Here is a 17,125-nt window from a genome sequence, read left to right on the forward strand (position 1 = left end):
TCGTTTGGAAAATGGAAGACATGTAGTTTTCTATTGCTGATACAACACTAACTACCACAAACTAAGTGCCCTAAAACAACACAAATTTATTCTTACCATTTTAGAGGTCAGAAATCTGAAAGTTGGCCTCATGGGCTAAAATTAAAGTGCTGGCAGGGTTGCATTCCTTTGGAGGCTCTAGGAGAAAATCTCTTCCTCCTCTTTCCAGTTCTAGAGACTGTTTGCCTCCTCATATAGGACCCTTGTGATTGCACCCCCTCAGGTAATCCTGGATAATCTCCCCATCTCAAGATTTTGGAGAGATCCCTGGCCTCGCTCAGTGAGTTAAGAATCCGGCATTGCGGAGTTCCTGTTGTGGCGCAGTGGTTAACAAATCCGACTAGGAACCATGAGGTTTCGGGCTCGATCCCTGGCCTTGCTCAGTGGGATAAGGACCTGTGGTGCAGGTTGCAGATGCGCCTTGGATCCCGAATTGCTGGGGCTCTGGCATAGGCCGGTGGCTACAGCTCTGATTAGACCCCTAGCCTGGGAACCTCCATATGCCACAGGAGTGGCCCTAAAAAAAAACAACAAAAAAAAAAGATTTTGGAGATTGGGATGTGAATATCTTTTGGGAGAAGGAAACCAGTATGTTCTACCACCTACCCAACACATCATAAATAGAATTTCATCGAATTCTTCAACAACACTGAGAAATATACTCTAGGATTTGCTTTTAAAGTAGAGGAAACTGAGGATTCCCTGCTGTGGTACAGTGGGTCAAGAACCCAACTGCAGCGGCTCGTGTTGTTGTGGAGGTGTAGGTTCGGTCTCTGGCCTGGCATGGTGGATTAAAGGTCTGGTGTTGCCGCACCGGTTGGGTGTAGGTCACAGCCGCAGCTTGGATTCAACCCCTGGCCCTTAAACTTCCATATGCCAAGGGTGTGGCCATTAAAAAAAAAAAAAAGTTGAGGAAACTGAGCCTCAGTGCAATTTGGGATTCTGCACAAGGTCAAGTAGCTGGGATGCAAACCCAGGTCCATGAACGGAAGCTCAAGCCAGCCTGCCTGGTGGCTTAGCCTCCACCCACCCCTCCCATTCCCCTCCTGTCTGGGCCTGTCCTGCAACTCCCTGGACAAGTTTAAGCTTCTGTTTCCCAACTCAACATGTTCTCCTGATGACAGTGTAGCCCTGGTTTGGTGTTGAGGATTGTTAAGCAAGCTGCCTCTCAAAACTTTCTTTGAGGCTTTTTTCTAGCTCTCCTTTATTCAACAAGCATTTTTTGAGTTATTATAGCTGGATGCTAGAGCAGCAGAAAAGAGAGACCTAAGCTAAAATGGACAGGACAGTCTCTGTGAGACATACTAGGTACGTCTGGACTGTAGCATTGTAGGAAGTCAGAGCTGGGAGTTCCAGGTCCTGGGAACTTCATGTGAATCTTTCTCATGGACTTCGGGGTGAAATCTAAGCTTCCGGGAATAAGCAAAGGCTTCTTTTCTTTTGAGCTCCCTGAGGGACCAGATGTGATTAATCTTCATGTTCTCTGTGTCTTTCAAATAGCCGTGCTTCATAAATATTTAAAAGTTGGGAATGACAGGCAGAGCAAAAGGAGAAAGCCGTGTCTGAGACCAACAAATGGTTAAAGGTCACCGCAGAAGGCACTCAGTCCTTTTGTTTTCTCTCTATTCTACCTAGCAACTGATAACACTAACTATTTCTCGTCATTTTATTGGGAGATGGCCCTGGGCGTTGCTCAGTTGCTGATTCACTCCAGAGCTTGGGGTATAGGTTCCTGAAAGATCAGCAGGGACCTGTCAGTGTTTTGGTTAAAAGGATCAGAAAGAGAAGGACTTTAGAGGGGCTGATGTTACCTCTCATCACTGTTTTAACGGTGAAGCACAGCGATGCTCGTGAGTACCCCAAGTTCTCTTTGCTCTGAACTCCAAAGCTGAGGCAGCCTCAGGGAAACAGCTTCTTCCTAAAACTTCTGGTGAAATGAAGAAGCCAGGGCAGAACAGTGTGTTCGTTAAACCCAGGACTTGTTGGAGCGATGGACTAGCTGTACAATTTGTGTAGGATTTTGATGTCCCCTGTCTTCTGAAGGGTTGGAAGTCATTCTGGAAAGACTCTCTGGGTAATCTCCTACTTCCCTTCTGAGCATTGTTCCCTTTCTTTTCTGCTTATAGCTTTTCTTTTACTTTTGTTTTTTCTCTCTACTAGCCTGGTGAGTCTCATGAGGATGTGGTCAGAGTTTCAAGGCCATTGAAGAGTTCCATTGTTTGGGTTTATTTGCTTTTCCTCCTCACCACAAGCCCTACCTGTAACTCAAGATCCCGGAAAGATAAAACCATGGTTCTGGACTTGTTCACTGGGTGTAAGATACATCAACTGAGTAGAGGAGGTTTTCATTGTTTAGGGAGCCCACATTACCAGGGAAGCAGGTGCCTTCTGTTGCCCCAAATACACAAGAAGGCCCATGGGCTGCAAGCCCCAGGCTTCTCTGCCCTAAGCAACTCTGGTAGTTGCTGTGTCCCTCTGCAAAATGCAGTTTTCTCTGAATAGCCCTTTCTTCGTGGTTTTAGCTCCCATTGGGCTTTAGAAACACTATTTGTTTGTCTAATTTCTACCCCCCGGGGGTATAACGGCCTCCTATAGTTGCTAGCTTCTGGGTGCCCCCATCATCTCTCATTTGTTCCCTTAACCCTGCCCAACCTCTGCAAGGAGTCCCTTCATTAAAGCGTCTTCATGTGACTCATCAGAGAGAAGGCTGTTACCTGCCAGGACTCTGACTGAAACATTCTGAGGATTGAGGGATCACAACTCCAGGAAATTGGGGTCACTGCTCCAGGAAATGTCTGGATGACTCCAACATCACTTCCAGTGTGTTGCTTTCATTGACTCCATAGCCTGCAGTAGTCTGCTCTTTCCCTTGTACTTCTGTAGCTCCTGCTCACCGTTTTGTAATTTTCTTTTCTTTTTGCTGCAGTGTGCAGTGGCCTGAAATAAAATCTCAGTTCCCAGACCAGGGATTGACCCAGGTTAGAGTGGTGAAAGTGCTGAATCCTAACCACTAGACCACCAGGGAACTTCTGGTGGAGTTTTGTAATTTTCTACTTACCAAAATCTTTCTTTAAAGTCAGGGAGAGACAGCCTCATTTTTCTCATTTTCCTTGTTCTCCCTAGTGACCAACAGGCACTTCATAAGTGCCTCCTGGGTGAAATTATGTTTCAAGGTGATGTCCCTAAGAAACTGAAGTAATCTGACCAGAAGCCATAGAGAACTTGGGCAGCAACAGTGACTAAATTCACAACTGTGGTTTACTCTAGTTGCAGAATTTGTATGAAAATGAAAGATGTTTCACACATTACAACTCCTCCTGTTCTTCATTTCAGCCTGTGGGAAACTGAGGTGGTGACATGGGTGGGTGTTATGGGGGTGGGGCCATGCATGGGATTTCTCTTGCAGAGCATCTAAGGTTTGTGAGTTTCACCTTGAAAAAAACCAAGGTCAGTCTCTCTCTCTCTCTCTCTTTTTTTTTTTTTTTTTTTTTGTCTTTTTAGGGCTGCACCACAGCATATGGAGGTTCCCAGGCTAGGGGTCAAATCGGAGCTGTAGCCACTGGCCTATACCACAGCCACAGCAACGCCAGGTCCAAGCTGCATCTGCGACCTACACCATAGCTCACGGCAACGCCGGATCCTTAACTCACTGAGCAAGGCCAGGGATCGAACCTGCATCTTCATGGATGCTAGTCAGATTTGTTTCCACTGAGCCATGAAGGGAATGCCCAAGGTCAGTCTCTTGATATCACTCTTAACTCTGTTGATGTATCAGTCCGCTTCACGAATAATGGAGTCCTTCACAGACAAGGGACTGATGATGGATAAGCCCCCTTGAATTGTCAACCAGGCTGGTGCTAAAATGACAGACTTGCAAATTATCTGTTTAGAAATGACCTTGAGTTCAAAGAGTTAACATGAGAAAATATGGGCATTTGCTACAGACTTTATTAGACTTCTTCAGTCTGTTTCCATGGAGCTGTAGCCAGGGTACATGAAGTAGAAATTTCTCCAAGATAATGATTTACTCCCCTAAGGCCCTCTTCTTCTTGGGTGACATCAAATCTATCTAAATCTGAGAGATTCAAATAATTTGTAGATTTCCTGCTGACTAGTTGGAATATCTGTCTAGTCTCACTAAAATCCATTGACCTCAGTCATGTTCTTACCCCAGAGGATTGCCACGAACTGGAGGAGGGGGCCTAGGTTAAAGATCAAACATGTGGCTCAATCAACACTTGCCTTATGAAACGCAAATTGAGACAGATGACAAAGGACATTCTTTCTGGTGGCCAAATTTATGTGTATTATGGAAAACCTTTCAAGAGTATAAGTGCCAAATCACATTTTGTTACAACTTCAATGAATCATTTAAAAGAGAATAAAATTCATAAAATTGCAATTCTTCTGGGAAATATAAGACGTATGGTCATCCTTGTATACAGAGGGGGCTGAGAAAGAACCCACCAGGGCACATTCATTCTCCAAAGCTTTACGTAGAACACAGTGGTCTCCCTGCGAACACACGGAACAGGCACCCTCCTTGAGGACTTGGTCTTGCTCTTCTGTCTGGAAGGTTGTTCTCCCATGGTTCTCTTCCTCACTTCATTCACGTCTCTGCTCAAAAGCCACTTGCTCAGAAGACCTTTCCTGATCCCTCTACCTAAAAGATCACCTCTCTTCATACTCTGTTTCCTTTCTCTGCTTTATTGCTCTTCACAACCCTTATCAGCAGCTGATCTTTCTTCTAGAAAGGAGCTCAGAGGGCCAGGACTTTGAGGTGTTCATTGCTGTATCCCTAGTAATGAGGACTGTGCCTACCGGAAATTCAGAAGAGAATAAAACTTACATGAAAGGAGACATTCACTGGTAACCTCCAAAGGATAGCTTCAAAAGAGGAGCTAGGAGTACCCGCCATGGCGCAGCAGAAACGAATCTGACTAGGAACCATGAGATTGTAGATTCGATCCCTGGCCTTGCTCAGAGGGTCAAGGATCCAGTGTTGCCATGAGCTGTGATATAGGTCACAGATGTGGCTCAGATCTGGTGTTGCTGTGGCTGTGGCGTAGGCCAGCGGCTACAGCTCCGATTAAACCCCTAGCCTGGGAAACTCCATTTGCCGTGGGTGTGGCCCTAAAAAAGACAAAAAAAAAAAAAGAGTAGCTGAAAAGTCAGACTGTCACATTTAGCACTTCTGGGCCCTGGATAAGTTCCTGTGATGAGAGGAGTTGTTAAGAGGGGGACTGGCAGTTCTTGATGCAGATAGAACCACCCACATCACTGCATAGTTTGAGAAGTGTCCAAAGGTCCTCTTAACTAAAAATATCACCCTCCACTTCTCCCCCTCATTCCCACAATGCCTGAAATTCCAGAGAGTAGTTCCCAGGAATCATAATCATTTTGACTGTATTAAGGCATCAGGCTACTTGGGAGGGCCATCGAATAATTGGGACTTTGTTGAACTGGTTATCCAATAGGGACTCGCAGCCAATCCTAGGAAGGTCTGGAACTAAGAGCCTGGGCAATCCAGGACAGTGAGTCATCCTTGACACAAGGGGGCGGGAGAGAGCAATGGTGATTTGGGCAAGGAGCCTGAAACAGAGCCTGGGATGGGGAAGTGCCAGTGCTTAGGACCAGCTGGGTAGTCTAAGGCAGAGGGACTTCCCACCTGAGAAATCAGAGTCTAATTCCTGGCTCCTCAATTTATGGATTCTAAGGATAATCTTGGGCAATTTTCTTCATCTGTCTGCATCCATTTTTGATCCATGAAATGAGAATCTTAAGACCTACCTCAAAGAGTTGCTGTGAGACGTCAAAGTAACTCATGTTCGTGAAAGGCTTAGCTTGGTAGCTGACCCGCAGCACATATGAGCTCAGGAAATAAGTGCTGTTCTGAGGGTGATGGTTCAGATTTTGCTGCCCTCCATAGCCCATGAAAAGTCCAACTAGGAGATTTCCCACCTCCTCCTAGTGGTATTTCTGGATTCCTTCATGTGAGAGCAGGATCTTTCTCCTCTAGCTGTTCAAACACTCCATTGGTACTTCTTTTGTGGCACTTCCTACTTGCTGTCATGTGTTCTTGTGTTGTATTTATGTCACATGCTTTAGCTCTCCAGTAATACTGTAAGTTCCTGAAGAAAAGAACTGGTGTCTCATCTTTCCCTTTTTGACATTGCCTCATAATTCCCTGTACATGGTAGAAACTCAATAATTATCAATTGTCCCCATGGACAAACACCTGAAAATACTATATCAATTATTTTATAATACAGTGATTTTTCACAGTCTTTTGTCCAAATGATCAAGCTAGTTAATCCGTGGGGTAAAGGGAACACCATTTAGGAAATAAAATCATCATTGCATTTGGTCTAATTGCTGTCCAGTTGTGTTGTTCAGACTTTCCAGCAATGTCTATCAGTGACCACTGGGACAGAGCAGCAAATGCTCTTTGAGAAGTAGCTTGACTGGCCTGGACAGAAGACCAAATTCAAAATGGTAGATTTCAGTTCAATAAGTGGATTGATGCTGATAATCTGTTCATGGAAAGAGAGAGAAAAACCTAATTTCATAACTTCTGCAGCAAGAAGAAAGAATCAGAAGATGTTATTGAATCACATGAAATTGCTGCTTTGGTAGATCAAAAATGGTCAATTACAGGCCTTTTCAAATGATTCAACCTTCATAGTTATCACCGAAGTCTAATCACCTATCATCTGTAAGGTAGAGCTTATCACAAGGTCTGATGTACCATGAGAGAAAGGGTACCATGGGCTTTCCCGTATTTTTCTGTTCCGAGCTACTGACTTAACATCTGTCAACCAACTTCCCATCGGAGCCGAGATAGCATTTTGGAAGCCCAGCTAAGGAGCAAGTGTGACTTATACCTGTGGGCACACCAGATGGGTAACTGGGTTTATGGCAAACGAAGAGGAGAAGGCTGTGATGTCCTGGACCAGAGCCACACCATGGCTGCACAAGGGTGGCCAGGCAGATGACTGGCAAACGGAGGCCAGCTTTTAGGAGCAAGGCAGGCCCTAAAGTCGGGGCTGGATCATGCAAAATAACTGCTTCAAAAGGTGATGTCAGTGATACCCACTTAGGATAAATCCTCCTGTTGAACAGTAATACACCAAGTTGGTAATACCTTTTTTTTTTTTGGCTTGTTGGCATCTACGAAGCATGTAGACCCCAGATGTCATAAAAGGAAACCCAGATTCCAAGAGAATTTCTATACCAATCTGTAACACAATCTCTTTTAAAATTCTTTCTTCCTTCCCCTCCCCCATTCTTTGCCTGGAATTTGTTTCTTTGAAGTGTTTTTGTTTTTTTTTTTTTGCTATCAATAGTTATGGAAGCAATTCCTACCTACTTATTTAACCCCTCACTCCCTCAGCTCCAGCACCAGGCCTTCTTGCTGCTCCTGGAATGTTGCAGGCTTGATCTTTCCCCAGGGCCTTTGCACAGGCTCTCCTGCCTGGATTGCAGTCCTCAGGTACCAGCCTGGCTCCCTAGCTCCCTGCAGGCACTTGTTCAGAAGTCCCCTTCTTAGGGCAGTCATCCCTAACTGCTGATATTTAAAATTATATATTGCTTAGTTTTCTCTGCAGCTTTATTTTCTCTATGGCACTTTTTTTTTTTTTTTTTGGTTTTTTAGGGCCACACCTGCAGCACGTGGCAGTTCCCAGGCTAGTGGTCAATTCAGAGCTGCAGCTGCCAGCCTATATGACAGCCACAGCAACACAGGATCCGAAACACATCTTCCACCTACACTGCAGCTCATGGCAACACCAGATCCTTAACCCACTGAGCAAGGCCAGGGATTGAACCTGAGTCCTCATGGATACTAGTCAGGTTTGTTACTGCTGAACCACAATGGGAACTCCTCTATTGCACTTTTTTTAAAAGACATATTTTATACATATATATATATATATTTTTTTTTTAATATTGTCTGCCTTCCTCCCCTCCTCCCACTAGGATGTAGGCTCCAGAAGGGCAGACAATTTAATCTGTTTTGTCTATGGTGTACTTAGGGAGGGCCTGGAATAGCGCCTGGCACACAGGAGGCACTCAAATTTGTAGAATACGCAGACGGATACTAAGCAAGTTTAAGAACTAATGTTCACGACTTGCTTTTCCTTTTGCCTCCATCTTTAAATAGCTGCATTTATCTGCTAAGGAGCCGCAAACCTTTTGATGTGAAGGAATAGAACCATTTGCAAAATCAGTCACAGATTCAAGCATATACAACTTTTGCAGACTCCAGACCAGATATAAATTAGATTTCAGCTCTGCTCCCCATTCTTTAGCCTGCCTCTTATGACAAGTTTTTTGTTTTTTGTTTTGGCTGCACCCACAGCACATGAAAGTTCCCAGGCCAGGGATCAAACCTGTGCCACAGCTATAACCAGAGCCACAGCAGGGACAATGCTGGATCCTTAACCCCCTGAGTCACGAGGGAGTTCTAGAAAAAAAAGGAAATTACAGACAGACTTGCATGCACAAAAGCTGGCCCAGCCATTTTGTGAACCATTTTTTTAAATGAAATATATCTTTAAAGTAAATACATATTTATAAGTGAAGAGGAAGGCGTGATCATCATTGAGTGGACGATCAGCACAAGGGATGGGAGTCTGACACCCATCCGAGTTTCTCCACAGTGACGAGGGTCACGCCTGAAGATTCACGTGCTGCAGGAACTCATGAAGGGAGCGAGAGCAGCGGGATAGGCCGCCTGGAAGAAACTGGGAGGAGTGGTGTCTAACCCAGCTCTTGGACACAGGCAAGGGAAGCCGTGGACAGGATACTACCCTTTAGAGGGGCCTGCTCTGGCACTCCCCAGCCACATCCTTTCCCACAGAGCCAAGAGTCCCTGAGGCCAAGGGGAGGTGCTCACCCCATGTCTGTACCACCCGCAGGTATCTGGGACCTGCAGTTCGCTGCCCAGATGACTCGGGGCTGCTTGGGTTTACATAGGCCTCTTCCTTTGGTCCCTCCTAAGGATGGACTATCCTGCCTGAGCCTCTGCCAGGCTCAAGAGGTGGCAAAGAGGCAGTGATTGCGGCTGAAACCTAAATGAGCAAGCAGGGGTGCCTGCATATGGGTACAAGGCCTTTGGCAGGGCTTGGTGGAGCTGGGGTAGGTAGAGAAGGCAATGGTTCCTAGGCCAAGGGCTGGGGGCTGGAGAATGGAGGCCAGCTTGTTCTGTGCCACCCCAAAGTTTGAAATTTTTCAATGTGAACTTGGCCTTTTGAGGTCACAGGAAGGGCTATTTGTCAAATGTTAAACAGGTTATTAGCTTGATTTATTCCTTTTAAATATTTGGCCCTCTGGAATGTGGGCCTCCTTTGTCCTCTTGACTCAGCCATGCAAACGTCAGAGCTGGTTCTGGGAGTGTTCAAGAGATGGGTTTTGATGACTGAGGAGGATTTAGATGGGTCAGGATGGCAGGACGAAGCAAGACAAGAGGCTCAGAGATGCGCATTTCCAGCCAATAGCGAGCAGGGTGGGGGAGGAAGCCACGGTGCTGCCTGCCCTCCCCTGCCAGGTCTTTGCATGGTGTGGGGGCCCCTGCCCTCCAGCCTGGGCTCTGCTTACCACTTAGGCCTCCTGTCTCCCAGTCTCCCCTGTGGTGCTCACTGCGCTCCAGGGCTCCTAGGCCATCGGTTCCCACAGCTCATGCTCTCCTCCCTGCTGCGGCACACGTGGTTTCTGCTCTGCTCCCATGTCCCTTCCCAGCTTCAGGACCTGCTCACCTCCTATCCGTCCCAGAACCTCCCCAAGACATATCTTCTCTGGAAAGTCTTTCCTGAGCACCAACGCCCCATGCTGACCCCCATCGTGACACTCTTCCCACGACTTTGAAACTGCTTTGCCGTCTCCACCAGACCGGGGGCTTCTTGGTTGAGCCTAGAGAAGTTCAGGGCAGAAGTGGCGGGGAGTGCCAGTTTTGTTTCATTTTAGCCTACTTTTGACCCTTAGTGATGATTACAATTCTTAGGGTGATGTTTGGCCAGAAGAAAAAGTAGAGAAAGAATAGAAAAATGGTCGAGAGTGTTGGTTTGGTATAACAGCAAAAACACTATGCTTTTTAAAAATTTTTCTCAGGAGGCTTGATGTGGATTCTCACTGGGGGTCCGTCAAGCAGATTCACCTGGTGTGTGTGTGTGTGTGTGTACACACCTACACGTGTGTGCACAGTGATGAGGTGGGGCCCTTATTCTTCTACCTGGAGCCTCTGTGGTGAAACAAAGGGGTTAGGTTATCAGAGTTTTCAAACCCTCAGGGTCCCTGGGGGACAGCTCTCCTGGGGGCCCCTTTCCCCACTGCCCAGAATATTTACTTCACTTACAAGTTGAGTTACCTGTAAAATTTCATCCTAAGATTTCCAAACCTGAACAGAACAGACTCCAGGTCTTGGCTAAAGCTCTCAAGTCCTATCCGGGACCCAGTACCTGGGGTTCTGTGATTTCTGGAAGAGGAACTGGGTCCCCAGGAGAACGGGTGCAGCGGAACATGGAAGCCCCGCATGGGGGTTCAGTGGAATGCAGCTCATGGCTCCGGATCCGCTGTGACTCTCACTATCCACCTTCTTTGCCTCCCTCCAGGGACTCACTCTCTGAGATATTTTCGCCTGGGCATTTCGGATCCTGGCCATGAGATGCCTGAATTTATTTCAGTTGGGTACGTGGATTCTTACCCCATCACCACGTATGACAGTGTCTCTCGGCAGAAGGAGCCGCGGGCCCCGTGGATGGCGGAGAACCTGGAGCCCGATCACTGGGAGAGGTATACGCAGCTGCTGCGGGGCTGGCAGCAGACGTTCAAGGCGGAACTGAAGCAGCTGCAGCGTCACTACAATCACTCAGGTGGTGAAGGCAGTGGAGTGAATGCTTTCCATCTCCAGCCCCCATCCCGGTAGAGAGGCCCCTGGGCTGATGGCGAGTGTGAGCAGTTGCTGAGCTGCATTCTTTTGGCAAAGCCTGGGCAATCTGGCTGATGGGTTCAGCGCCTGCCATCTGTCCTGTGCGGCTTCCAAATTGTCTGTTTCTTCCTCAGGAGCCCTTTGCCCCGTATCCCGATCCCATCCCCATCAGGCTGCTGACCTGTACCTTCTCCTTTCCCATCCTAAATTTGGCCATTGCCCATCTCCTTTCCTGGTGGCCAGGCTGAGGCAGGTGCTTGCCTGCGCCCAGCGCTTACTTACTACATTAACTTTCCCAGGGCTATTTCTGGCTCCTGCGTCTCTCTGCCCCCTCCACTGTATTAAAAAGTTTATCAATTGGTCACTCCCAATACAGGATAACGCCCAAGGCAGGGGTTAGCATACTCTCTTGGCCTGCAGTGGGTACTCTGCAGGTATCTGTCGTTAGGTGGGCTTATGTCACAGGACCCTCCTGGAGACTCAGTGATGCCATGGCAGGCCTGTGCAGTGATGTCCTGTGGGGCAGAGGAGGCTCCCAGCCAGGCCCCCAGTCACAGCACCTGGGCACCCACCTCCACATCCCCACGTAAACCTCTGTCCCCTCCTGCCTGCATGTGTGTTCCAGGGCTTCACACTTACCAGAGAATGATTGGCTGTGAGTTGCTGGAGGATGGGAGCACCACAGGATTTCTCCAATATGCATATGATGGGCAGGATTTCATTATCTTCAACAAAGATACGCTCTCCTGGATGGCTGTGGATAATGTGGCTCACATCACCAAGCAGGCATGGGAGGCCAATTGGCATGAGTTACAGTATCAGAAGAACTGGCTGGAACAAGAATGTGTTGCCTGGTTAAGGAGATTTCTGGAGTACGGGAAAGATACCCTACAAAGGACAGGTAAAGAGGAGAGAGAACACCTTGACTCCACATCCTCAGAACCTGTGTATTTTACACATAACTTCCTCTAATCTGGGTTGTGGTCGCCCTATTCTAAAAGCTAGTTTGTTACTTGGACTATGGTGACCTGTAACTCCTTGTGAAAACGTGCCCTTGTTCCTTTTTATCAGCATTTTGACAACATTCAGCACTTCCACTTGTCTTGACAGAGTGGAGTACCTCCAGGGACGCTCCCTTTAGGGGAATCCAGTGAGACTGAGCCTTCCATCTGTCAGTGATAAGCTGGGAAATACTCTGGGAGGTGATGCAATTCTTCAGGTTGTGTGGTCACCAAGGGCTTACACAACACTAGGATGAATGGAAATCTCCTTCACTTTCCTAAAGGGTAAACTTTATGATACAGTTTCTTTCAGTACAAGGCTCCCCTTATACACCGAGGATATGATTTGATTAGTCAACTTTAACACAGGACTTTTCATGTATGATCTCATTATTCAAATGAATTACACATGCATCATGCTGGGGGAAACTCCTAGACAAAACTGAATGTCTCTTTCCCACAGGAGTGATGTTTATTTATTTTAAAAATCACTTTATTGATGTATGTATGTGTTTTGTTTATTTATTTATCTAGTCTTTTGTCTTTTAGGGCTGCGCCCGCGGCATATGGTGGTTCCCAGGCTAGGGGTCAAATTGGAGCTACAGCTGCCGGCCTAAGCCAGAGCCACAGCAATGCCAGATCTGAGCCACACCTGCGACCTACACCACAGCTCATGGCAATGCCAGATCCTTAACCCACTGAGTGAGGCCAGGGATCGAACCCGCAACTTCATGGTTCCTAGTTGGATTCATTTCCACTGCACCACGATGGGAACTCCTGTATATATTTATTTTAATGGCTGCAGCCATGGTGTATGGAAGTTCCCTTGGGCCAGGGATTGAATTTGAGCCACAGCTGCAACCTATGCCACAGCTGTGGCCACAGTTGATCCTTTAGCCCACTGCATCTGGCTTGGAATCAAACCCAAGCCACTGAAGTTAGATTCTTAGCCCTCTTCCCCACAGTGGGAACTCCCCAGAAGTGATTTTTAATGGTGGGACTTTCTAGAACTGTGGCAGCCCCGTGACGCATCTGGGCCACAGATATGAATATGAATACTGACTCTCTTCTAAGCGCATCAGCTTTGGAGGCAGGTGACTGGCGTTTAAGTTCCAACACTCCCACTCACCTGCTGAATAGCCACCTTAATCTGAATTAAGAAACCTACTCAAACTGGCTTAAGCACAAAGAATTTTTAGGTGGTAAGCCTAGGTTCTGGGTCATTCTTGGTTTTAGATGTTTCCTGCAATGAAGAAAATTAATTGGGAAATGCAGTTGTCAAGTTCTAATATTGTATGCTCAGTACATAAAATATCTCAATTAAACTTGAACTTCTTCTTCCTAGAACCCCCACTGGTTAGAGTCTATCACAAAGAAACTGTTCCAGGGATCACAACTCTTTACTGCAGAGCTCATGGATTTTACCCCCCAGAAATTTCCATGACATGGATGAAAAACGAGGAAGAAATGGTCCAAGAAATGGATTATGGAGACATTCTTCCCAGTGGGGATGGGACCTATCAGACATGGGTGTCAGTTGAGCTGGATTCTCAGAGCAGCGACGTGTACTCGTGTCACGTGAAGCACTGCGGGGTCCACACGGTTCTTCAGGGTGCCCGGGGTAAGGACGGGCTGTGGCTGTCTGGGAGTGAGACTGAGGAAAGGGGGTGAGCAGGAAGCATGGATCACTGCTTGCTTCAGAATGGGTCTGCTCTGCTTCATCAGAGGTTCTCTAACTTGGTCTCAGGACTGCTTTCTACTCCTAAAAAAATTATTGAGGACCCCAAAGAGTTTTGTTTATGTAGTTTATATCTATTTCTACTTACTATATTATAAATTTTAAAAAATTTTAGACACTAGACAATACAAGCACATTTTTCATTTGCCATCAAGGTGATGATGTCATACCAAGTAAGCCTCTAGAAAATGCCACAGTGACCATGTAAGAGAGAGTTTTTTTTTTTTTTATGGCCACACCTGTAGCATATGGAAGTTCCTAGGCTAGGGGTCAAATTGGAGCTGCAGCTGCCAGCCTACACCATAGCCACAGCAATGCTGAATCGAGTCACATCTGCGACCTACAGCACAGCTTGCAGCTGTGATATAAGAAGTGACAGTAAGAAAAATAGTGTTGGCTTCCTGATGATGACAGGGACAAAAGTCCCGGAAAGTTAAGACAGAATGGGAGAAGGACTTGTGGATTTTCCCCATTTGCTTACTTTCAGAATTGGAAACTATGCTTCTGGTGCTGAAAGCTGGTGCTGGATTCATTGTCCCAGCCATTGCCCTGGCTGGAGTTGGCATTCTGGCCTGGAGAAGGAGGCCCCGAGGTAAGAGGCATGTGGAAGGATCCTAGGGGGTGACAGACTGTCTCTCCACAGCTCCACAGAGTTTTATTTGCTGCATCTGCCTCTCCAAGCTCCATTTAGAAATAGGTTGGGCCTCATTTTGCCATCACAGGACTTGGAACACCTCTCTCGCCTTGTAGGGAACACACACCATGGATGATGCTTGCAATGAGAGTGGTCTGTTTCATTGGTGATGGCTGATATCAACAAAGTAGTACAATTCCTGCCCAGGGGGACTGTCCTCCTAGAAGTTGGGTCAGAGAAGACAGAATGATATTGATTTGTCTTTTTTCCAAACAATATCACTGTTATTCATTAGAATTGACTTTTGAGGGAAATTTTGCCCTTGGTTTCAAGACTCCAGTAAGTTTTCCCATTTTGACAAACATTATCCTGCCCCAGTCTTGTGGCAATCCTTTTTCTTCTAAATTCATCTTTCAACATATGAAATATGGAAAAGTAGATACCTTTGGAAGAGGGAACTCAAGGTAAGAAAAAATGGGAAGGGGAAATGGGAGAGATACAGGCTCTTGGCACCTTGGGGGAAAACCTTATTCAATAAACATGTATTAAATGCCCACTATGTTCAGAGTTCTGTATTGGATCTGGGGTACAGCAATGGAAAAGACAGACACGATCCCTGTTAGAGAGCTTATAAGGTTGTTCCCACCTCTGGCTTCACTAGGTGCTCAAACTGATCACAGCATAATATTTATGAGACCTAGATTATGGGTTTGAACCCCATGTGGGCTAGGAGTTTGGCTTTGCTTCAGACTTAAACCCCACTTCAGGCGATATCATACAAAGCATGCTCTTCCATCGAAGTTAAACCAACCCTCTCAGAAAACTATCTCTGAGATGATGGTCATTATGTTTTCTTTATAATAAAGCATAATTCCAATCCAATAAGCGATATCTGCTGAAGCAAAAAAAAAAAAAAAAAAAAAAAAAAGATTATTTTCTATTTTTACCTCACACCCTTCTCAAGAATGATACACATTGTGAGCTTTTTATCTTGTGGCATTTGTGAATTTAAAGTTTGTCAAGGACTAAGAGTATCTTGACAAAGCAAGCTAAAAAATGTCAATGCCAGCTTCTCAGATTTTGCTGAACATTGCACCATTTATTTTTGAGCTATACGGAAAAATGCACATATCGGACTAAAAACTCTTTTCCTTTTAGAGCAAAATGGAATCATCTACCTTCCTACACCAGCTCACGATGGGAGATAGCTGTTTTCCAGTTGCCTTTCCTCTAGGAAGCATGGTCTCCTCTGTTCCTTGTGGACTCAAATCCAGCACGCAAAGCCCTGGACCACACCCATCACAGACATGGACATACCAGACATTATAGGATTGAGTGTTCAGGACAGAGAGGAACCATGAAATTCTGTTCCTTAGCTCTAAAAGGACTGTGAGCTATCAAGATCTTCTGATGGGCTCCTTTATCACGTTTCCTCTAGCCATGGCTTGTCTCATGACCCAGCACTTCCTTACATCCCATTTGTCATCAGTGGTTTTCAGGTGGATTAGAGAATCTCAGGGCTAGGAGAAACCTTCAATCCAGGGTTGGAAATGTCTTCTCCAGTACCTCTGACTCGAGCATCCAGCCTCCACCTGAATTCCACCAGTGAAGGGCCCCTCATTACATCATAAAATGGCCTTTGTCCTCTTTCATGAGAGTGTTTACTATAGAAGAGCTTGTGGGTACCATGACTGTGACCCTATAGACAGGCTGGACCATCCCAGGAGAGCAGCCAGAGAGTTTTTGCAATGGCCTGTGAGTAATGGGATTTATACCTCTCCTGGCCCAAGAGAAAGCCAAAGTGCCCTGTTCTTTTTTTTTTTTTTGGTCTTTTAGCTATTTCTTGGGCCGCTCCCGCGGCATATGGAGTTTCCCAGGCTAGGGGTCTAACCAGAGCTGTAGCTGCCAGCCTATGCCAGAGCCACAGCAACTCGGGATCCGAGCCGCATCTGCAACCTACACCACAGCTCACGGCAACGCCGGATCGTTAACCCACTGAGCAAGGGCAGGGACCGAACCCGCAACCTCATGGTTCCTAGTCGGATTCGTTAACCACTGCGCCACGACGGGAACTCCCAAAGTGCCCTGTTCTTATGGCAGCTCTGCCTGGTAGCTTGGCATCTTGGAAATATACCTGGGCTTATCTGTGGAGGTGCTCTCATTCTTCCTATCTTTAGTGGAAAAGTGAGAACAATAATGATCAGGCAATTACCTTCAGTGGAACTGAACTACATAGACTTGAACCCAATTGAAATCTTTTATTTAAAACAATTTTTGTCAATTACAATCTTTTTTTTTTTTTTTAAAAGGCTGCACTCACAGCATATGTTAAGTTCCCAGTCCAGGGAATGAATCCAAGCCACAGCTGTGACCTACGCCACAGTTGAGGCAATGCTGGATCCTTCAGCCCACTGTGCCAGGCTGGGGATGGAACCCACAACTCCACAGCGACCCAACCTGCTGCAGTCAGATTCTTAAACCCACTGTACATGATGAGAACTCCACCAACTGCAGTCTTTTAATGTACAAATGAGAGTATGTTTATGTCTAAGAAGAGGGTTCAAGTCTAATTTCTGTCCTTCCTTTACTGGCTTATTGTAGATGGACCCCAATCACCTTTATCCATGTGCTCTTTCTCCATATATCTGCCCTGCGAATAAATAAAAGCCCCGCTGTGAGAATTAACACCGCCTTGATCCTCCTTATTCTTCCCAACCCTCTAAAATCCCTGCCATCATTTACCTCTTGTCCTGCCCTGTGTAGCTGCTGGTCCTGGGGTTGACCATCAG

At 46.3% G+C, this 17,125-nt stretch overlaps 1 protein-coding gene and 1 long non-coding RNA gene across 3 annotated transcripts in view; one reads left to right on the top strand and one right to left on the bottom strand.

Annotated features, from left to right (window-relative positions):
* Nucleotides 1-1,734: 1,734 nt before the first annotated feature.
* On the top strand, nucleotides 1,735-17,021 carry MR1 (major histocompatibility complex, class I-related). Of its 2 annotated transcripts, XR_014816383.1 has the most exons (7): nucleotides 1,735-1,889; nucleotides 10,647-10,907; nucleotides 11,589-11,864; nucleotides 13,310-13,585; nucleotides 14,190-14,294; nucleotides 15,495-16,137; nucleotides 16,418-17,021. XR_014816383.1 is itself a non-coding variant. In XM_003130354.5 (6 exons), the coding sequence occupies exons 1-6, from the start codon at nucleotides 1,844-1,846 to the stop codon at nucleotides 15,542-15,544; spliced, it is 1,014 nt and encodes a 337-aa protein (XP_003130402.1). In that variant the 5' UTR covers nucleotides 1,735-1,843; the 3' UTR covers nucleotides 15,545-17,021. The 2 variants fall into 2 exon arrangements, 1 of the variants encoding a protein (XP_003130402.1); XM_003130354.5 differs by having other exon boundaries at nucleotides 15,495-17,021.
* The window catches only part of LOC146400168 (uncharacterized), a 38,522-nt gene continuing 25,718 nt past the window's right edge, over nucleotides 4,322-17,125 (bottom strand). Inside the window, exons 4-6 of the long non-coding RNA XR_014816391.1 lie at nucleotides 11,603-11,794; nucleotides 5,830-6,226; nucleotides 4,322-4,856 (exon numbers count right to left, since the gene is read on the bottom strand). This is a non-coding gene — a long non-coding RNA (uncharacterized LOC146400168). The remainder of the gene's footprint in view (nucleotides 4,857-5,829; nucleotides 6,227-11,602; nucleotides 11,795-17,125) is intronic.

Source organism: Sus scrofa, chromosome 9 (assembly GCF_054392235.1).
Source record: "Sus scrofa isolate SSC_HxYL_T2T_F1_AM1 chromosome 9, Sscrofa_HxYL_maternal_Yorkshire_Landrace_v2.0, whole genome shotgun sequence".
In the NCBI taxonomy this organism is placed as follows: domain Eukaryota; kingdom Metazoa; phylum Chordata; class Mammalia; order Artiodactyla; family Suidae; genus Sus; species Sus scrofa.